This window comes from Athene noctua, chromosome 17, assembly GCF_965140245.1.
Source record: "Athene noctua chromosome 17, bAthNoc1.hap1.1, whole genome shotgun sequence".
NCBI lineage: Eukaryota > Metazoa > Chordata > Aves > Strigiformes > Strigidae > Athene > Athene noctua.
The window spans coordinates 15,237,188-15,259,241 of record NC_134053.1 but is presented as its reverse complement, the minus strand read 5'-3'; the positions used below and the strand labels follow the sequence as shown (position 1 = coordinate 15,259,241).

At 50.6% G+C, this 22,054-nt stretch overlaps 1 protein-coding gene across 5 annotated transcripts; it reads left to right on the top strand.

Annotated features, from left to right (window-relative positions):
* Nucleotides 1-1,561: 1,561 nt before the first annotated feature.
* On the top strand, nucleotides 1,562-21,937 carry LOC141967496 (acyl-CoA dehydrogenase family member 11-like). 5 transcript variants are annotated; one of them, XM_074921343.1, is made up of 15 exons: nucleotides 1,565-1,967; nucleotides 7,506-7,738; nucleotides 8,349-8,448; nucleotides 9,322-9,439; nucleotides 10,274-10,416; nucleotides 10,518-10,667; nucleotides 10,770-10,871; nucleotides 11,181-11,275; nucleotides 11,550-11,649; nucleotides 13,137-13,277; nucleotides 14,055-14,147; nucleotides 14,554-14,661; nucleotides 20,005-20,176; nucleotides 20,422-20,488; nucleotides 20,780-21,937. In XM_074921343.1, exons 1-15 carry the CDS (start codon nucleotides 1,641-1,643, stop codon nucleotides 20,958-20,960), a joined length of 2,130 nt encoding a protein of 709 aa, XP_074777444.1. In that variant the 5' UTR covers nucleotides 1,565-1,640; the 3' UTR covers nucleotides 20,961-21,937. The 5 variants fall into 5 exon arrangements, 2 of the variants coding, with proteins under 2 accessions (XP_074777444.1, XP_074777445.1); XM_074921344.1 differs by lacking the exon at nucleotides 10,770-10,871 and having other exon boundaries at nucleotides 1,566-1,967; XR_012634704.1 differs by lacking the exons at nucleotides 14,055-14,147; nucleotides 14,554-14,661; nucleotides 20,005-20,176; nucleotides 20,422-20,488; nucleotides 20,780-21,937 and adding exons at nucleotides 13,686-13,729; nucleotides 13,899-14,046 and having other exon boundaries at nucleotides 1,562-1,967; nucleotides 13,137-13,580.
* The last annotated feature ends 117 nt before the right edge of the window (nucleotides 21,938-22,054 follow it).

Here is a 22,054-nt window from a genome sequence, read left to right as displayed (position 1 = left end):
TAGGCTTTGTTCCTCCTGGGTTTTGTTTTTTTTCTGAGGTGAAGCTCGGGCCCGGCCGAGCTCCCTCCGGTGCCGGGTCCTGCCCCTCGCCCGGCCGCACCCGCGGGGTCCCTGAGGCGCGGGGGGTCCCTGAGGCGCGGCCTCCGCCTCCTGCCCGCGGGAGCCGGGCCGTACCGGTACCTGCGCCGGCAGCCGCGGCACCGGGGGCTCCCCCCCGCCTCGGCGCGGTGCCGCGGGGCCCCCGGGCCTGCGCGGCGCTGGGGGCGGCCGGAGGGCGGCGGCGGCCCGGCCCGTGAGGCGGAGGCCTGGCCCCCTCCTTCCCCCTCCCCCGCCATGGCGGGCCCAGCTGGCGGGCCGGCGCTCGCGGGGCCGCTTCTGCCGTTTCAAAACCTGGAAGGCGGCCGCGGGTGTTTCCCAGGGCTGGTGTGGGGGGGGACTCTCGGGGGGGTGTTCCCGTGTCTTTCCCCAAGGGGTTTCGCGCCGCACCTGAGGCAGGAGGAGGTGACCCGGGGAAGAGCGAGCTGCCGGGCCATGGTGGGGGCGGTGGGTGCTGGAGCACGGCCACCTCGATGGCTCGGCCGCCGCACCAGTGCCAAGAACGGACTGAGATGCCACCCAACAAGCACAATATTCAAACGAGAAATCAGCATGGCCTTGTGAGACTGGGCTGCCCAGGGAGGTGGTGGAGTCCCCATCCCTGGAGGGGTTGAGTCGGGTTGACCCAGCACTGAGGGATCTGGTGGGGTTGGGAACTGCCAGTGCTAGGTTAACAGTTGGACTAGGTGATCTTCAAGGTCCTTTCCAACCTACACGATTCCGTGATTCTGTGAAAGCTGACTGGTTTTGCTTCACTAACTCACTTCCAGCTATTCTACATTCCATGCTGAGGCTGGGACACATCCCTGGGTTTCACCCCATGCTTCAACAGCTTGTAACAGCAGTTCAGTATCATACTCATTTAAAACTGTTGTAAAGTAAAATACTGTTTTTATTAGCAGCGTATCACACTAAATCAGGTGCAGGTTTTAAATTACTCAAAGCCAGAAGACACGTTCTTAGAATATTCTGGTACTTCCCTAGGGAAAGGGAGACTTCTAATATCATCTCAACTCAAAGATATCAGGGACTTAAAAAGAAGCAGATTATTTTGGAGCTAGCATCACAACCCAGGCAATGAGGGTGGATTCTTTTATTTCACCAGTATCTTAATTACAGAATAACCCACCTAAACCATTTTGTCCCATTTCCAGGCATTTTATTATCCTTCAAATGAGGAAATGTATTTTTTCCTTCTCATCTCTACCCCATTATTATCCCAAGCAATTCAGGGGGATGCTGGTGGGAACACTGCCCTGGTTCCCCCAGCTCTGGAAATGTCAGCTGGTTATGATGGTTTGCCCAGCTGGTAGGAGAGAACGCAGTGTTTTCTGAAGAGTACTTGTGTTTTTCTAGGCAGTTTTCTGATCTCTTTCCAAAGACCTTTCCCCTAGTTCAGTTGACAACAGCTGCTGGAAAGCTCCTCCCCAAGGGAGGGGAAAAGACATAATTGATTTTTTTAAGAATAACTTCACAACATTTAAACAAAACGGGATTGGTGCTGCTGTCAACCGAGGAAGGGTCTGGCGCTGAGAGCTGTTGGCATGACACACTCTGGGCTTTGCAGGATCATGTTTACCTGTCGCCTGCCTTGGTGGAGATCCAGTGCTACCTGCAAGCTGTGGCAGGCGGGTGGCTTTCTGCCTCGTGTCTGGGAGAGGTGCCAACCACCAGGTTGTAAAGGAATCAACGCGACCGCGGGGCAGGGGCAACAAGTTGGCGTGCGGGAGAAACAAGTCTTAGAAGATCTGGATATGCCCCTTGCAAGGAGAGAAATGGAGACCCTCTCCCAAGAGCAGCCCGAGACTGGGAACCAGTATTTGGAAGATGCTTTGCTTCAGAGTTACTTGAAAACTCACCTTCCTCCCAAGGTCTGACGTGCATGTTTCTGTTCTGTGTGTACTTACTACAGTTCTGGCTAGGTCACTGTTTAAGACTGTGAATTGAACATTTCTCTGAGCCTTACTGTGTCTTCGAGCATTTAACTGGGGAGAATTTATCAGCATTCTTTAAAACTTGTTAGTTTTGAATCATTGCAGGGGTGAAAAATATTACCAGGACATAAACAGAAATAGCAAGTGGCTTAGTGATCTCCTGTGATTGGTCTGGGTGTTGCAACAAGAGTGTTGTTTTGGGATTGTCAATGCAGGCATTTGTTGTCTGGTCATCCAGAGACAGAAATTTCAGAGAAAGGGAAAAAACCTAAGGTTCTGCTTCTCTGCCCTCAGGGAAGAGGGGCTTTTAAAGGAAATTCCTTTCAGAAGGAACAGGGCTGTTCTTAGCTGACCGCTCGAGAAGATGCAAAGGCCCATAGGGGTTTGCTTGTTCTTAGCACAGGTTTTTGGCTTTCCTGGGTTGTTTTTCAGACAGGGAAGGCTCTGTACAGGTTGCAGGGGTGCAGAGAGGTGGGGTAAGACCCTGAGCTGGGGGTCTCCATTCTGTGAGGTCCAGTCCTACAGGAACCCCTGTAAGGAGGCAGCTCATTTCTCTGACTGTCCTCTGCTGTCACCCCAAGGACTGCAACTGTTTCCCACTTTTCAAGGACCATATCTCATGGAGCAGAGTGTGACCTCTCTCCATGATTTATTCCAGCAGAAGCAATGCAATGACACCGAGTGAGCAAAGGGGCAGAACCTGGTGTTCAGTGATTCTCTTCCTTCCACCACTTGCTCTCCAGGTCTGTGAGGCCTTGCAGACATGGCGTAGTAAGAGTGTGGTGGCAGCACTGGGAGCTGGCTTTTGTCACAGCCATCATGAAAGATTGATTAACAAAATCCCTTGGGAGGCTGCCTTGAAGGGTATGGGAGTCCAGGAAGGCTGGACATACTTCAAGAGAGAAGTCTTAAAGGCACAGGAGCAGGCTGTTCCCATGTGCCCAAAAACAAGCAGGCGGGGAAGGAGACCAGCCTGGCTAAACAGGGACCTTTGGCTGGATCTCAAGAACAAAAGTACAATCTATGACCTTTGGAAGAGGGGGCAGGTATCTCATGAAGACTGTAAAGATGTAGTGAAGTTATGCAGGGAGAACGTTAGGAGAGCCAAAGCGCAGCTAGAGGTCAACCTGGCTACAGCTGTTAAAGATAATAAAAATTATTTCTATAAATTCATTAACAGCAAAAGGAGAATTAGGGAAAATTTCCCTCCTTTACTAGATGCAGAAGGAAACATGGTAACTAAGGATGAGGGAAAGGCTGAGGTGCTCAATGCCTACTTTGCCTCAGTCTTTAGCAGTGGAACTGGCTGTTCCCTGGACACCCAGCCCCAGGAGCTGGGAGATGGGGAGGGGAAGCAGAATGAGGCCAGCATGATTAAAGAGGTCAGAGACCTGCCGCACCACTTGGATGCACAAACGTCTGTGGGAGCGGGTGGGTTACACCCAAGGGTGCTGAGGGAGTTGGCAGATGTGCTCGCCAAGCTGCTGTCCATGATTTACCTGGAGTCATGGTTGATTGGGGAGGTCCCATTGGACTGAGGGTGGCAAATGTGACACCCATCTACAAGAGGCAGAAAGGAGGAGTCAGGAAACTATAGACCTGTCAGTCTGCCCTCGGTGCCAGGGAAGGACATGGAGCAGGTCATCTCGGGTGCCATTACAAGTCATATAATGGACAACCAGGGGATCAGGCCCAGGCAGCATGGGGTTACGAAAGGCAGGTCCTGCCTACAAACCTGATCTCCTTCTATGGCAAAATGATCTGACTATTGGATGAGGGAGAAGCTGTGGATATTTTCTACCTGGATTTTTGGAAAGTATTCAACACAGTTCCCCACAGAATTCTCATAGAAAAACTGGCTGCCTATGGCCTGGATGAGTGAACAGTCTGCTGGGTCAAGCCCTGGCTGGATGGACGGTCCCAGAGAGTGGTGGTCAGTGGAGCTAAATCCAGCTGGCGGCCGGTCACAAGTGGTGACCTCAGGGCTCGGTGTTGGGACCATTTCTGTTCAACATCTTCACTGATGATCTCGATAAGGACACAGAGTGTGTCATCAGTGAGCTCGCAGGTGACACCAAGTGACGCGGGAGTGTCGATCTGCACGAGGACAGGGAGGCTCTGCAGAGAGACCGGGATAGATCGGATCGGTGGCCAACGTCAGCGGGATGAGCTTCAACAAGGCCAAGTGCCGGGTCCTGCCCTTGGGCCACAACCACCCCCTGCATGGCTACAGGCTTGGGGAGGGGTGGCTGGAGCTGTCTGGGAGAGAAGGGTCTGGGGGTTCTTAACTGCGGAACAGCCGAATATGATCCGGCAGTGCGCCCACGTGGGCAAGAAAGCCAACGGCAACCTGGCTTGGATTAGCAGTAGTGTGGCCAGCAGGAGCAGGGAGGTGACAGTCCCCCTGCGCTCTGCACTGGGGAGGCCACACCTGGAGCGTTGGGTCCGGGTTTGGGCACCGCAGTACGAGAGAGATCTCGAGGGGCTGGAGCGAGGGCAGGGGAGGGCAACGCGGCTGGGGAAGGGTCTGGAGAGTAAATCCTGTGAGGAGCCATGGAAGGAGCTGGGAGTGTTCAGTGTGAGGAGGAGGAGGCTGAGGGGAGCCCTCATCCCTCTCTGCAGCTCCTGACAGGACATTGCAGAGAGGCTGGGGCTGGGCTCTGCTCCCAGGGGGTCAGGGACAGGACAAGAGGGAACGGCTGAAAACTGCAACAGGGGAGGGTCAGACTGGGCGTGAGGAGAAAACGTTTCAGAGAAAGAGTGGTCAGAGAGTGGAACAGGCTGCCCAGGGAGGGGGGGAGTCCCCATCCCTGGGGGTGTTTAAGGGCCGTTTGGATGAGCTGTGGGGGATGTGGGGTAGGGGAGAACTTTGTAGAGTCGGGCTGAGGGTTGGACACGATGATCCTGAGAGTCGTTTCCAACCTGACTGATTCTGTGAAAGATGGGAATGAGACCTCCCTAAGCAGCAGCATGGCCTTCTCACCAGAAGAGAAGATGGGGGAAAGGGTGGATGCCTTTGGGCAAGCATAAAGATCTTGCTCCTCATCTGCACCTTTGGAAGTAGGTTCAGCTCTCCTGAAGACTTAAAAGGATCAGTGATGTCTTTTGCCGAGGCTGAGAGCTGCTCTCCACTCCTTCCCCAAAGAGACAAAGCAGCTGCAAAAGCTACCAGAGCATCAGCAGCATCTCCCTTACATTTCTGTGCTTGGTCCCAGCGGGGCAGTGTTGCCTCGCCGCTGAGAAGGAGAGCCCAGTGTGCTGGCTGCTTCACACAGCACCCGCTTGGCTGCAGCCTGAGAGCTACCTCTCCCTACTAACACCTCCTCTCCAGGAGAGCAGGAGGAAGCTTTGTGTCCCACTGAGCAGACACCACGCTGGAGGTTGATTCCTGTTGTACTATTCACCTGTGCTCAGCGGTGGACAGAGTCATTTTCCTGGAACTGAGCAAAAGATTTCTTTCGTTCTTTGAAGCCAATTTCTGCAGAACACAGAGGAAAGCACCTGCTTTTTCTGAGAACTGTTGTGGAGAGGTATCTGTTGGTCTTTGATCCCCCTAAAAATATATCCTTTAATATAAAGGATCATCTGTTTGCACTCTTAATGTGCAATAATTGCACATTTCCAATGTATTAATCCCTGGGACATCAGAGGACAGGTTAGGGTGAATGAGCCCGCCCAGCAGATGCTGTGAGGTAGCAGCTTCTGACCCTGACGGTTTACAGGTGCCCTCTCCGTATCCTGGTGTATGTTTTCTGGTGCACCCGCGCGGCATTCAGCAGTTACAAATGTAAGAGCTCTGATTTTATTCTTTTGCCATGGAAATAAACACATTCACTTGGGTAACACGGTGGTTTGTAAGGCTGCATGTGGTCAGGGCATGAGCTCACAGCTAGGCAGTCAGGGATTTTTTTAGAAAATGTGGATGAGGTAAAGGCACTGTTGTAGTTTGAGTTCCCTGTAGTGTGCTGACCAGGAGACTTATTTGGTAGACTTACATTCTTCTGCCCACAAAAACCCACCAGGTAAACAGCTCAAAGGTTCCTGTGCCTCAGGGATCAGCAAAGGCCATGAACCTTGGGTTCTTAGGTTATGCCCCTAAAACAACCTCCAAATTGTTGTCAAGATATGATAAGCACTGGAGGCATACATCCATCCCGGCTGAGCTCCCCTGACAGCAGGAGTGCAGTGAGAGCTGTACCAGTTGACAGGGCTCTTGTGAATGGTTTTGCCTTCTTTTGTCATTTTAAACACTATTTCACCGTTTACCTGAAGGAAAACTGGCTGGTCTGAGGATGGAGACTTCCAGAGTAGTAACTGGAAGGCGTTTGCTGGATCCTCATTACACACGCTGAATGGCACAGAGATGAAAGAATCTTAATGAAAAGTCAATATAGGAGGAGGCAGGGAAAGGAAGAAGCAGTGTTTGTATTTTATAAACAGCAAATTACCGTGTTTTATAATTGCACCATTCTGGGTACAGCAACTACAGCATTCAACTCCACAATTGCTATGTTGAGGAGGAAACGAGCACCTCCTGAGGGGCAGAGAACAGCAAAAAAATATTCCTCTGATGAAAGCAAATCTAGATCAGGTGCTTCTCTGACCCCCAGTACAGTATTGGATGTATTGATGGTAACAAGGATCAAACACTGCTAGAGGTTGGGTCCACCTGGCCTAATTTTAATTATCTACAAGTCAGGTTATGTAAGTCAGGGCAACTTCACTAGGCTTTGGCCACAGACAGTGAAGAGCAGTTCCTGTCACCTTGAAACAGGTATCTAAGAGGGTTGGAATGAATCACTGCTCTGTGGGTGCTGGTTTCCCTCCTTCAGCTATGGACAGATTACTCCATCCAAGTCAGCCCAGCCTGGCAGAATCGAGCATGAATCCTTATCCAGGGCCGTTCAGGAAGCTGGATGCAGGGTGGAAATTTGAATCTGGACACCCTGGGTGCCAGGCTGGAGCTCAAAGGGTTGCTCCATCCCTCCTTTTCTAACCTGATAGGCAGGTAACACTGAGCCCAGTGGAAGTTTTCCTATACAGATGAAGGCTTTCTGGTTTTGGCAGCTCTTCCCCTGGCATTCTTCTCCAGCAGTAAATCAGAGAGCGGCTGAGGTTGGAAGGACCTCTGGAGATGGTCTTGTCCAGCCCTCCTGCTCATGTGCATCTGTGTCATTCTCATCCTGGATACAAAACCTCTCCAGTCTTTCCTGCAATCCAGAGATGCTGCCAAATGTAACTTGAAAAAATTATTGGGGGGGGGGGGGGGGGGGGGGAGTGACAGCTCCACAGCTGTGCCAGCAGAGGCTAAGAGACAAGCTGTCCTGCTTGCGTTGCAGAACACATGGAAGGACCAAGTGTCAAGAGACCACTAGCACTGCAGGACAATAGGGTCGGTCCTCTGCCTTTCCAGTGAGGACCGAGGCACCTTGCCTTCCGGGGATGTGCTGAAGGGCTGCTCTTGTTGCTTCACAGGTACTGGAGGAGGTGAATCAGGATCTGGAGAGATTTGGAAACCGTCTGCTAACCACGATCAAACCTCTAGGATGGGAATGCGAGTTGAACCCCCCTGTGTTTCGGCAGTATGATGCCTGGGGGCGGCGGGTGGATCACATCGTCACCTGCTCGGCCTGGAGGAGGATGAAGGAGATTGCAGCAGAAGAGGGGCTGATTGCCGAGGCCTATGAGAGAAGATACTCCAACTGGAGGTAACTGGGGGACAATGGGTGTGACTTGGTGCCTTGCTGTCTATTCTTAGCAGGGTAGGACTGTTGTTGTATAATGGGTAACAGATGATGCATGGACGAAAGCACACCTACTGCTGTACTGAACAGCAGTGTCTGTCCGCTGTAATGTTCCACTCCAGCAATGATAAGCCGTGACTAATGGCCTACAGTTGATCATAATATTCTTTGATGTCACCTTCCTGATTCTGGGGCCTGGCAGTTCCCTGCACTGCTCCAGCTTTACATGCATTAACTGTAACACAGCTAAAGGTCTGGGATTCTACTTACAATTTCATTGTATGCCAGCCTCTGGAGATAGACCCACATTTCTTATTTATTTCTAAAACCTGCACTTAATGTGCACCAGCTGGCAGGCAATGCCTTCCATCCAGCCTTGCACTGACAATCCCTCTGGGACTGAGAAACTGCTGTTCCTCTTCTCTCTCCCTGGCTGAAACAGTTTTTTGCCCTCTCAGAAATGAGTGGTCTCATTCTCACCTGGTTTGGTTGTATTTTGTTCCTCTCTTCCTAGTTCCCTCCTGCTGTTGAACTGCTGCTTAACCTGACTATTTTCACTCACTTTCTTTTCTAGCCGCCTGCATCAGGCTGTCAAACTGTACTTATTTTCAAGCTTATCTGGAGGTTTCAGCTGTCCACTGGCCATGACTGATGGGGCCGCCAAAGTCATTGAGGTATGAGCTCAGCTGGTCTCTGAGGGCACAGCCCACGTCCTGGAAGTGCTGGGTAGAGGCTGGAGCACTGGCCAAGGATGGAGGAGAGCTCATCTGCCATCTGGCTCTGGGCATGGCCCTTCCTTGCTCTGTGACTCAGCTCTGGCTCCCACTGCCTTTCTTCTTTAGTCACAAAGTCTTTGTGCCCAGGGTAGCTTTTATGTTTACTTACAACACCGTGTACAATAAAGCCTTTGCTGCACATAAAACCTGTGGTGCTGCAGGTAGTTGGAAAGCTGTCCAATATGTTTTCACTACGAGATGGTTTGTTGTTCTGATACTTGTGTGGAGTGGCAGTTAAATGTATTGGGCCAGATCCATACCTGATGTAAATTAAACAAACTAGCAAGAATTTCCCCAGTTTGAAGATTTGTCTCTGCATCTTAGTGACAGCCTTTGCACTATGTCAGTGGCTATGTAAGATGCAGAGAAAAGTTAGTCCTTAAGTAGTTACCCCGGCCATTATAATTCAGTAAAAAGAAATATGAACGTATGCCAATACCCTGGTATGTGTGCTGTTTTGAAAGTTCTCTGTCCGGATGTCTAGCAGGACAGAAATCCGAGGGGTGTAGGGATGCTCAGTACCCTCCTTTGCAGCACAAGTCTGCCCTTTCTGTCTGCACAGTGCTCCAGCAGCCGCGCAGGAGCTGGGCAGGTTCAGGGACTCTCAGCAGTCCCTGCGGGTGCATGGCAGGGCAGGACACGCAGTGCCCCCTCCCCTGCTTGCGGACCGTCCGTTCTGAGCCTGGGACGCACCAGTGGTAGTTAAGGCAACTGTCTAATTTCATCTGCTGTGTTATGATCATCTTAGTTTCTTTCCCTCCCCCAAAATAGTCACTAGGTATTCCTGGATCTCTGAAAAATGCTTTTGACCACCTGACCTCCCGTGACCCCAAGAAATTCTGGACCTCTGGCCAATGGATGACTGAGCGCAGGGGAGGCTCTGATGTTGGTATGTGCTCTGAGGTGGGAAGCAACTGCAGCAGCAGCAGATACATGTGTTGGTGAGAACTGAGAAAATTAAGAGTGTGGGGAACATACAACGCCAGGTAGCTGGTTTAGGAAACTTCAACTGGAATCATCCAAATCCTCTGCATAGCTCTGCTTTTTAGCCAACAAAAGGCCCAACTTTGTCCACTGATGCATGCAGCACACACAGGCAGGTACAGAGCTGTGTTCCTTGCACAGATATCAGACAGATACCTAGCTCCATAATCTAAACCTTGAGCGAGACAGTCAGACCCATCCCAACTGGGACCCAGAAAGCATTCTTGGCCTTCAACTTCTATTCCTTGGTTAGTAATAGCATGATGGGTCAGGAAACCTCAAAACTCCACTGTGGAGACAGAAATGTGGAAGGGGAATCACCTGCATCTCATGAAGCTGCAGTTGGTTTCCTGGTGGAAGAAGTGAAAGGGTCAGCTGTGGTGTGGAAGATGTGCATCACTGCAGGATTCTGTAGCACCTTTTGTTGTTCTTGGTCATGGTAGCTCCTGAAGAAATGAAGGTGTTGGATTCCACACTGCAGTACTCCTTACAAAGCACTGCTATTACCAGCCGTTAGTCTGGAGCAAGTGCTGGAAAGGCTCACAGTTAAACAGAGCATATTTCCTTTCTAGTGCTTAACTCTGGCTGCATTTCTTATCCAGGGTCAATGCAAGAGATTAGCAGCTAATCCATACTCCATCTTGATAGCAAGAGGTGACTTGAAAGAGTTTCTGCTTAAACTGAAAATCAGCATACAGAAGTTCCTGTAAAGCCAAGATGATCTTCTCCTTTCTTGCAGCGAATGGCACCGAGACAGTGGCCAGAAAGCAGCCAGATGGTACATACCGTCTCTATGGTTTTAAATGGTTTACATCGGCTGCTGATTCTGATGTGGCGTTAACCCTGGCCAGGGTAGCAGATGCTGAAGGAGAAGTAAAGCAGGTCTGTTTGATGGTGGAACCAGGGGAAGGAGCAGGGGCATTCTTTGTCTTCCTTGTTTCATTGTAATGAAATTCTCTTTGCACACCTTTCAACGGCCCCAGGGTTCCAGGGGCCTGTCCCTGTTCTTCCTGAGGGTTTGCGATGAGGAGGGGAAGCTGAACAGCATCCAAGTGCAAAGGCTGAAGGACAAGTTGGGCACGCGGCAGATGGCAACAGCAGAGCTATGGCTAGATGGAGCTAAAGCAGAGCTGGTATGAAAGGGTTTCACCTTCCTCTTGGGACTGGGCTGGCCTGGCACTCAGGGGGGTTCTGGCAGTGATACCAGCTGGAAAAGTTCCTCTCTTCCTCCTCAGTGTCCAGCTGTTCACGTCACAGAATGCTTCACCAGTGGGGCTGCGTGTGGGACAGAGCTGAGAACAGCTCAGGAAAAGACAGGAGGGAAGAAAGAAAGAAAAGTAATTTTAAGATGATCATTTCCCTAATCCAGTTGCATTGACCCAGCTGAGAGACAGTTCTGTGTAGCGTGCAGGTGGGAACAAGCAACAGGGACCAGAACTGATCGTGCTGACATGGGCATGCCACAGACTTGGCTGAAATGAGACAGCCATATTTTAAAGCAAGCAGATCTTTGTGGTGCCTGAGGACAGACAGAGATGAAGTGGACAGCCTATATCTGTCTGTTGACACAACTTTCACTTAGATATGTGTCCACTTCAGGGCTGTGCAAAAGGCTCACATCAGCCTTTGTTCTTTGATGCTTTCAGATCTCTGCAGAGGGTCATGGCGTGGCCTCCATCTCCCACATGCTGAACATAACTCGGATCCACAATGCCATTGCTGCAGCAGCTTCCATGAGAAGGTGAAGGCAGCACAGATCCCCGCAGAGCTGAAGGAGGAGCTTATCGGGTCAAGGGGACTTTGCAATGCTCAGCTTTGCAGCCAGCTGACATCTAATGCCTTTGCAGGCTCAGGTCTGGAGGCCAGCAGTGCTGGAGAGGGTTGGCCTGTGCGGGGGGACCTAGGCTGGTGTGGTACAGCTGAGCAGGGTTCTTCCAGTGTGGGTGGCTGAGAGAGAGAGCTCACAAGTGGGAGGTTGCTGGTCTGACTGCTTTCCCTGGCTGTATTCTCTCTAGGATGATCAGTCTGAGCAGGGAATATGCCCGTAGGCGTGTTGCCTTTGGGAAGCTCCTCAAGGACCATCCCCTGCACATGCAGACGATCGCCCGGATGGAGGTGAGGCTTTTGGGAGCTGAGCTGAACCTGTTGGGGAGGAAAGAGGGCAGAGATCCTCAGGTGCTGATGAACACAGCCAGCCTGCCTCTGTGTGCAACAGTCAGATGGAGAAGGCTGTTCCTGCTACAGTGAGACATATGCTGCAGGGCAGTTGCCTTATTCTAGTGGGATTTGATCTGACAATAGACCTAGCTTCTCTGCTAGGTTATCCTGAACAACAATTACCTGGGAGCTGTCCTGAGAGTAGTGCCAGAGCTCATGCACCTGCTGTGATATGCCATGACCTCTGAAGCTGGTCGTTAGTATCAGAGTCCCAGCGTGACACCAGTCTCCTAAACTGCAGTTAACAGACTTTTGTCCAAGACTGACAGAGACTCATCCAACTTCCCTGGTAGCTCATGCACCAGGAGATGGGCTGTTCCCAGCAGGCTTGAAGAATTCTTGAGTAGTCACCATGCACTTCAGCTTCTGAGAAGTTTGTCTTCACTGTGTACCTGCACAGTGCTCATCACCACAAGGTGCTGAGCTTGAGTACAGCCTCTAGGTGTGAATGTCATCTAAGGCAATAGCAGGCAATGGAGGAGAGAGCAGCATGAACTGGCACTCTGGCTCTGGGCTTTGGGAGGAATGTCACACATGGGCCTTCGCTCCCAGCAGAATGTCTCATGGCTTTGCCATAACGCTGAACTGTAGCAGCTCACTAAATCCACAGGACACAGGTGGCTTCCCACCCCTGCTAAAACTTCAAAACGGTGACACAAAGTTGTCCTCTCACCCATCTGGGCACTACTTTTAAGTGGTGTAACACCAAAGCTTGCCCTTGGGCTGCAGTAGTTTCATGCAAATTTTTAAAACAGTATTTAAAAATCCTCTTGCAAGGTGAGGGAGAGGGAAAGTGGTGAACATCTGTCAAACATAACTTAAAGCTCCAGCGTCTCTTAGCCTGTGGCCAGAACACCAACTCAGAGAGAAAGGCCAGACCCCATATAGTCCCACAGCACAGGGGCTGCAGAGCTCCGTATCCCGATGCTTTCTAAATCACAACTTGCCAGGGAAGTAAGTTGCTCAGCAAGAAATTTGTCAAAGACTTTGCAGATCCTGGTGCTCAGAGGTTGGCCATCAGATGTGTGGTCTCATGTCCCTTAGCCACGGAAAAGATGTGGATTCGTGACCTGGATGCCTGATAGGAGCTTTGATAAGGCTCCAAGTAGGCCTGATGCAATGTTGCCCCTTTCCTCGTGCTAAACTGCAGTGTCCAAGAGCAGTAGCTCCAGACTACCTTTAGTATTTCGTGCTTTATGCCTTGGCTGGTCAGTGGTCTTTGTCTCTGTAGCTGTGGGTCTGTACGGGCAAGGGTGGCATTTTTCCCAGGTCCAAGTATTGCACATCCCTTTGAGATAGTCTCACAGCACTTCAGCAGACCAGGCTGGAACCAGCCTGAGTCAAAGATCCTCGCCAGTGAAGCTCCCCAACTCCTCTGCTTGCAGGTGCAGACACGAGGGGCCTTTCTTCTGATTATGGAGATCGTTCGTCTGCTTGGACTTGTAGAAACCAACATGGCGAGTGAGCAAGACCAGCTTCTCTTGAGACTGCTGATACCAGTCGCCAAACTGTACACTGGGAAGCAGGTATGGAACAGCCAGTTTGATCAGCCCAGAGTGGGGCTGTGTGGCACATCAGCGACCACAGAGCTGGAAAGAGGAGTGGTGGATGCGGCCAACGTGAAGGGCAGCGATAGCAGGGGGTACTGGCAGTGACCTCTACCTACAGGGCCTGCAGCGATTATTGCTCTGCGCCGAGGCTGGACTTTGTGGGTAGGAGACGTGTCCCTTTGCTCTCAGCCATCTGATCAGAGCAGATGGAGCCAGCACTGTCTGTGAAGTACTCCACGGGCCATAGAGAAATGCTGCTCGGGCTGCCCCAAGACCAAGGTCAGGCACTGAGCCACAGGGAATATCATTCCCCTAGCTATGAATACACGGAAGGGAAGGTGTTAATAGCTTAGCCTTAACTTCAGGGGTCTGTCCCTCTTCTAGTTGCTGAAATACACAGAAGCTGACACACCATAGGCAAGCAGAAGGTAAAGACTCTCCTGGACTAGAGACACATACTCCCATGTACCAAACAAACCAGAGGTTTATCCTTACCTAGAGAGGACTGTACTGAGACAGACTGTCCCTGCATCTTCTCCCAAGGTCTGACTGCTCCTGCAGGTCCTCTCTCAGTGTTACTCAACCTTTATTCCCCAGGCTCCTCCTCCTGCATATGATGAGCAACCTGCCTCAGTAAATCAGTGGGATCCAGTCCATCCCATCCCAGCAGGAACTGCTCTGTGATGTTGGAGGGTTCTGGCCGCTCTTTCCCCTTGTGCAATGTGGATCCTGTCAGCTCTCTGCATTTTGCAGGCTTCTGCTGTTGTTGTTGAGGCAATGGAGAGTTTCGGAGGACAAGGCTACATGGAGGACACAGGCTTGCCGGTCATAGTCCGTGATGCTTTGGTAAGGCAGCAGGAGAAGCAGAAGCAGCTCCTGTGTGTCACCTCATCCCTGGCACAGCACTCTGTGGCTGTCTGCTGAAGACACACTCAAGGGAGCACACAGTCCCCCCCAGACTCACTCCAGGCGTGGCAGCTCTTTCCTAGTTGCCTTCCCGCTGAGCCCCCTCCTCACCAGGGAGGGGACGTGATTCGTCCCTGTGCTGAGGTTATTTCCTAGCTCACTAATGGTGCTGGGCTCCATGCTCTCGTCACCATTGCTCCTTTCCACTTGTGGAAGACATCTCTGGAGATTTCTTTGATGTCCCTTAGTTCTGCCCCATGTCTTTGTTTCCTCACATTCCCCTTTCTTTATCACAGTCTCTCCAAAAGGCTCTTCATGCTCTTCCCCAGTCTCTTCTACCCCACAGGTGCTGTCCATATGGGAGGGAACAACAAATATCCTGTCACTTGATGTCCTGCGATCCCTCACCAAGAGCCAAGGACAGGCGATGGCTGTGTTCTTCTCCACAGTGCAGGTGAGCCCACACCAAAAGCACTGATCAGACTGATTTTTCCCACCTTGGCAGAGTCTGGTTTGGCATTCGTGCTCCTGGCTGAGACTGGCAGGGAATATGATCAACCTGAAAGCTTTAGACAGGTTCAGAAGGTGTCTTACAATCCTGCTCTTTAAATAGCACTTACAAAAGCCGAACGCATACAGTGCTCATTTTAGGATCCTTGTGTGCTACAAAAAATGCAGATACTTTCATCCCAGTGGTGAAGAGTTTTGCATTGTCAGAGTTCCTCATGACAGACACCAATATAAGTGTATTTTTAATGTGAAAGAGTCACCTTCCTGAATCCAAAATAATTTTGTGGTTTTGTTTCTTAACTGAAAAAACACCACAAGACTGCTGAATATTAAACCTTCACCAGGGCTTCCTACTGCATTATGACTTTCTATTTTTATTTCCACTGAGAAGATGGAAAGAGCCAAAGGAACTCCATTGCTGCCTCTTTAGATTTGCCATTCTCTGGCTTTACCTACAGGCTGCTCCGTTAAAGGTGCTTAGATGACAGGCAGTCATGGGGAGGTCAAAGCAGCTCAGAATTTCATGAAGGTAAACGAGCATCAGCTGGCTTGATACATCCGGTAAAGGGAGACTGGAACCAGCCTGACCAGCCTATCGGAGGGTGTTCTTGCAGAGGTGACATTATTAATCCAGGCAGAGCAATCCAGATTACGTTAGCCCAGATACAGCGAGGGAATCCTGGAGTGCTGGATGTGACTATGTGTAGCCATCACTTTCTCATCCAGATGCCACGGGGACGGAGAGGTCTGGGTCCCAGCACTCCCTGGCACTGGATGGGTCTTTCAAAAACACACCAGCAAGAGCCTGACTCCTTCTCACCAGTGGCTGCCACTGGCAGTTTCTGTTACATTGCAGCCCCCCAGCTTGGCTCTATTCTGTACAGAGCACCTCTCTGACCTCCAGAGTTGTCTTCTTGCCATCCTCTCAGACAACTTCGGATAAAGGAAAAATACCTCAAACAATTTGACTACTAAACAAGAAACCCAAATCTGCTCATAAGCAGGACTGAGCACACCTGCTAATTAAAAAGCCAGCTGGTCCAGCTGTTGATAAAAAGCGGCTTAGTCTGCCACGGAAGGTAATGGAGTGGAGAAGGAAAGGAGCCAGTGGTAGGCTCTAAAAATAACTTGGAAATAAGCTGGCCTCCAGAGACTTACACTTAGGGTAATTTAAAGGAACACCCCACAAAGGGGCCGTGCTGCAGTCCCTAGAGCTCCTCACTGTGTAGTCCCCCCCAGCTCCTCCACTGGATAATCAGAGAAGCATTAAAGAACACAGTGATGTGATTCAGAGCAGGTACCTACACAGCAGTAACGCCAAGTATTGAGATTTATTAATTAACAAGCTCATCACTGCTCTTGCACTCCTACAAATCACGCTGTATATGAGACTGGAGGGTGAACAAGTGAGCACTGACTTTAAAGTAAGACCTTAAAATAAATTCCCGTAAGCGCCGTTGCATTTGCTGGTTTCTGTCACACTGAGGCCTCCTCCATTTGCACAGCGGGTGTCTGGAGCAGGCTGAGCTGGGAGGGCAGCACTGCTGCACTGATTCTGGATGTGATAGATCACTCTTGGCAAAATTTAACCTGGACACATCACAAAGCTTCTCCCTGAGGCCGTGGGCAGCCAGGCGCTGGGAAGGCAGACTGGGAGGTATTTCTGCAGAGTGCCTCTGCAGTGCCGGGCAGGAACGTGCCGAGTTTCTACACCAGCATCAGGCTTCCACTCACAGGTGATAACCTCTTCTGGAGCTCTAGGCGTCTAAATTCTTTCAGTCTCTGAGAGTCTGGCTCATTTTGAAACATCCTTCCCATTCCCATCTAGTGATGAAATCATTTAGCCCTTCATAAAGGGATTTTTACTGCTCCAATACATTTCCTTTTTATTGCTTCATACAAAACTAGTGCAATTGATTTTATGTTGCCCACCAAGGTTCTCAGTTTGCAGGATTTGTGCCCAGTGACTACTTTGTTATCACAGCATAACACTTTGTTCTCTGAACAAAGAACAGAGTAACCTCCCCCCTGACACCACTGCAACCTGTTTTTGCTTTTATCCGGTGTCACTTACCTTTGCACATGATGGGGTGCCCAACACTGAGGGTGCTGTGATCTAGAAGCAGGAACCCAATGTTGTAATTATCCTCAGGAAAAGGGAAATACAGAGAACTTTCCCACCCTTGCACAATGTGATTATCAGCAGCTGAATTTTTACGGTCCTTGATACACAGGCAAGTTTGTTACAAACGGCAAGAAGAGCAAGTGTGAGAGACAGCCCTGGGTTCCAGCTCAGCTGTGCTGGCTGTTCCGGGTGGATACTGCACAGGGGTGGTTATTTCATGTTACACTCAGAAATTACTAGCTGGAATTTTGAGCCAGAGCATTGGGTGCACTTTAGAATTCAATTACAATCTGAAAAGTGACTCTAAAATAGCACCAGGGAATTATTTGATTATTGCATTTTAGTGGCTTTAGGTTACATCTGGTCATGTTGTGTTTCTGAATGCCAGTCCTGCAGGCATCTTGCAGAGCTCAGAGTCAGCTGTCCTGTGCATCAGGAATGACTGTGCAGGGCTGAAACTAGCTGTAAATCGGACACACAATCTAAGACATGTGATAGCGTTTTCAAGTCCTTTTCAGACCATAACCACAATTTTAACACAGCAGGAAATAAAAGTAGGTTATTAAAGTGAGACTGCATATTTGCTCGAAGCATTAATACGAGCCTTTTGCTTCTAGCCCTGTTTTGGATACTCTCCCTGTTGCTGTACTTTTAAATACTCATGATTAATCTTTTAAGTAAAAACCATTCTGGCACTCTTGCTTGGTAGCTAGTGAGAGCAAACAAATGAATGGCATCTTAAAATTCCTCAGTAAAACCCGAAGGAATCAGAAATATTGGCGCTCTAAAAGCTCTTTTGCTCTGAGGATTTCAGCCAGAAAGGAGCCGTAAACTGGCACAGCGCTGCTGTGTGCGTGTGCCCCCCCCGCAGCTCCACGCTGCAGGAACTGGAGCAGATCAGCATGCAGGAGGGAAAACAGGAGCTGCTTCTGCCTCAAGCATCGTCCCTGAAGCAGCTCTACAGCCTCTCGCTCTCAAATGCAGGGGAGGATGTGGAAAAAAACAGCTTGATCTCTCAGCAGATTCAGTGCTTTCGGTTAGGAAAAGAATGAGTGTAATCTGGAAAAAAAAAAAAGAAAAAAAAAAAAGAAAAAAAAAGAAAAAAAAAGGTGTAAATTACTGGAGAGCAAACAGAATGAAACTTTTTTTTTTTTTTTTTCCCCCTGAAGGTTAAAATGATGCTTTTATATTCCTGGTCCGTACTGAAAGGTCTTTAAACTTTAAAAAGCAAGTCAGCGTGGGACGGAGCTGTTCGTACCCCAGCCACGAGCACGAGGGTGCTGACAGAAGCGCGAATGTTGTCTCTGCGCTTGGCCTGTGTAATCTGGCTTCCACCCAAGCTGCTGGGAATATGTTTATGCCTTTGGGGTCTTTGATCCTCGTTAGCAACAAGCTCCAAGCTACTTTTAAAACCTCTTATTAGCATTCTGTGGGCTCGGAGGGTTCTTCGGACTTTATCTTGGCACTAGACCTAACCGCTTTAATGATGATGTTTTTGTATTTGTACAGCATATGCTGTGAGTATTTATGTACTGCTTTGCCTAGAGCGCAGAATAGCATCCATTGAGAATTGTGTTTTTCTTGTATTAATAGTCAGAAAATACAGGGCAATGGTTATGCAGAAGGTTGTCAGGCACAGACATTTGCTGAAAACAAAACCGGGTTCAGCTTGTGCAGTCCGGAGTCCTACTGTGCCAATAAGCTGCATTTTCATCCTAGCAAGAGGAGCTGCATGAGCACTTAAGCACTGAAAGCCTCAAAAACATAAAGAATTTGTCCTGTGCTGCAGATACTTACAGGCTTCAGCTTCATAAATAACCCACAAATGAGACTAATTAACGAAAAGCACCTCCTACGCTACTGAAATACGCAAGGGTTCCGTTCTGTGGGTCTGTCGCAGGTAGCCCCTCAGTTCTGCGCAGAGCCGGGTGCGAGCGCCAGTGCGGCGCCCGGGGCTGTCCGGCTGAGCCCGGCAGGGAAGGCAGGGCCTGCCCTGACCGCGGGCAGGGCCGGGGCACCCCAACGGCCATCGCCTGCTTGGCGGCAGCAGAGCCCAGCTGCCAGCGCCGCGGGGGGCGCAGGGGATGGAGGGGGGCGGCTGCGAGGGCGAGAGCTGCCTCTCCTCCACACGTGTGACCTCGGGGGGGCCGAGGTGTCCCCCCCAGCCTGGCAGCTCCGTGCAGGAGACACGCTCTGGCCGTTCGATCCTGCCTAAGGGGGAACAACACGGGAAATGCAGATTAAAGGCAGCCACGTCAAAAGAGCAACTGGTTTTAGATTCTCGAAGCAGAATATCACTTGTGCTTTCACAAGATGTGCACAAGTGTCCTTGTCCTTTCCCTAAGACAAGAGGGAATGGCCTCAAGCTGCCCAGGGCAGGGTCAGGCTGGCTCTGAGGAAGGATTTCTGTGCAGAAGGGGCTGTTGGGCGTTGGAATGGGCTGCCCAGGGCAGGGGGGGGGAGTCCCCATCCCTGGAGGGGCTGAAGAGTCGGGCTGAGCCAGCGCTGAGGGATCTGGTGGGGTTGGGAACAGTCAGGGTGAGGTTCATGGTTGGACTGGAGGAGCTTCAAGGTCCTTTCCAGCCTAGATGATTCCATGATGGTATTTGGGACACTGGAGAAACAGCAGCTTAGATTCAACCAGGGGAGCTTTTGGGTGGTGCTTTTCAGCACAGTTAAAGGCCTGACATCCATCAGAAGAGAGCCACTCTGGTCCTGGGCCTTTCCCATGGGCATGACTTGTAGAGAAAAGCTTCTTTAAATCTGCATTTTCCTGCCTGGACACAGCCCCAGCATCTTCACAGAAATGAAAATATAAAACTGGGGGAGATAGCGTATAACTAGAACCTGATACAGGCATGCGATCGGGGAGAATTGGGGATGCGATCTGTTCCCCGTGTGTGGCTCTAAAGCCAGCAAGGAAACAGCCCCACGCTGGGTCTGGCTCCCAGGAACGCTCCAAGCCCACAAGCTCCCCTTTGGCATCGTCCCCTTTCCTGCTGCCGTGCCCTGGCCGCTCCCCCTACGGCAGCGCCAGCTACAGCCGCCTTGATTCAAGCCTTTTGTTAGCGGTTGCTGGGTGTGCTCAGGATTTCACCAGCCCCGTTTCCTTGCAGAAGGTAAATATGCTGTCATTTTTTCCTGCGATTGTTTTCTTTGCAGAAAAAACTGGAGTTGGCTTCGAGCACTGCAAATCTGGAACCTGCCGTGAAGCAAACACGGGACGCCCTTGGCAGCCTCACGCGGTTCATGGAGGCGGCTGGTTCCAAGGGGGCAGCGACCATGGAGCTCGCAGCAAGAGACTTCTCCTATACCCTGGCGAGGATCTACACAGGTAGTGGGGAAGACAAAAATGATGGATTTCAGGCCAGGAGAGGGCTAGGAATCAGTCCTAGGATGGCCTGGTTTCACAGATTCAGGGTAAAGGGTGGAGTTTTAAACCAAGCTCAGTCCCCGTCTGCTTTCAAACTGAGGCAGCTCAGCCTGGCAAGTGCTGTGGGGGAGTCAGCACCCCCCACGCTCCCCAGCACTTGTTTTGGCTGGAGCCCGGGAGTGCTGATGTCTCCTACTCTTCCACAGGGGCTCTTTTAATCGAACACGCAGCACGGCCTGATGCTTCCTCCACCGACATCGCCGCTGCTCGAAGGTAAGCAGAACTCCTCGAGCCCTGACCGGTTTGGGTGATTTCTCATGCAAGGCAGCAGGCTCTGCTCTGCCTCTCTGAGAGACCCGACCCCCAGCCGTGTGAAACCCAAACCTCATGTCACGATTGATGGAGACAAACAGATTCTGGGTTGGTTGCTGTCAACATTGTGGCTTTTCCCTGACAGGGGGAATTGAATTCTAGCAGTGATGAGAGGGCCCCAAACTGGGCAAGACCTCAAGTTGAAAGCAGCATTACCGGGGCTCAGATGAACAGTTTGTGTTCTCTGTTCAGGTGGTGCAACCAGGAGCTGTGTCCCGTGGCCGTGGAGTTGGAGAACAGCAGCTACGAGGAGGAGGCCACGCTCACGGACAGCGCGCTGGCCTACGAGGGCAGCCCCGCCCGCCCCCCCGGCTCTGACTCGCCACAGGCCACCAGCAAGTCCCAGCCCCTGGGGACACAGAACGTGGGTTGAAATCCCCCCCAAAATCCAGAAATCCTCAGCCAACCGCCAATTACAGGGATGGTGGGGACATGCCCCCAGGGACCAGACCAGAGCAAATCCTTTCTGGAGTCACCACCCACTCTGGGCTGAAATCTGAGGATTTTGTGCTGTTACCTGCAAATGCAGATGCAGCCGGTGAAATTCAGTCTGAAATGCTGACGTGTTCTTCCCATGTTTTAGGCAAAGACTAAGCAGTCAAACACAGATAATGACTTGAAGCAGCAGCTCTTCAAGTGCCAACTGGTGTTCTTTTTAAAGAAAAGCAACTGAAATTAAACCAAAAAACATTTGAAGCTGATTAAATACAGAAAACCACCGTTTTTCCCTGTTCACCTTCTTGCTTTCCAATGATACACGTACTTGTTCACCCCAGCACCTGCCAGGGATCGGGGTTTCTTCCAGGGCAGCCTCTTACAGCCTGCGTGGCTGTGAGGGGGTATGTCCCCTCACACAAGCAGGAACTGCTGTGCTGGGCTTTGGACGCTCCCAGCTCAGCACCTAATCTGGGCAACTCGCTGCGTAAAACAAGGGCTTTGTAACCCAAACTTCCCATTTTCCAAGCCAAGGCCAGTGTTAAGCAAGGCAGGCACGGGGCACTGCTTAGTCTAGCTCGTGCTTTTGGTTTTTCCTTTTACCTTCTACCTTGTCTCAAACAAGCTTTGCTTTTTCCTTTAAATTAACCTGGAGTAGAGGCTTTTCTTTCACACACCGTGTCCCTGCTGAAGCTGCTCACTCAGCTCCACAGTCAGCCGAGACAGGCAAGAAAAAAAGTTCTAAACCTGCTGCATTTGGAATACGGGATGCAGTGAATCCTATCTGCAGCCCCCAAAATGGTCAGTGCCAACATCAACGCTGCTGTGTAAATGTAACGCCAATTACATCACTCAAACTACATCAAAACTGTACAAGTTGGTACTAAAATTAAAGAAAAACATTTATTTTCTTTATTTTTCTTAAGAAAACTTTATTCTCTCTGACCTCCAAAAAGCTTATTCGTTCCCTCTGTGTGTGTTCTAATGATACTGCGGTTCGTACTGACATCAGTTCTGATGTAAGTTTTAGAC

Coding starts and splice junctions, on each gene's coding strand:
- LOC141967496 (XM_074921343.1), top strand. CDS start 1,641: ATGACACACTCTGGGCTTTGCAGGATCATGTTTACCTGTCGCCTGCCT. Junction 10,417..10,517: donor CTGAAGGAGAAGTAAAGCAG/GTCTGTTTGATG, acceptor CAACGGCCCCAG/GGTTCCAGGGGCCTGTCCCT. Junction 11,650..13,136: donor AGACGATCGCCCGGATGGAG/GTGAGGCTTTTG, acceptor CTCTGCTTGCAG/GTGCAGACACGAGGGGCCTT.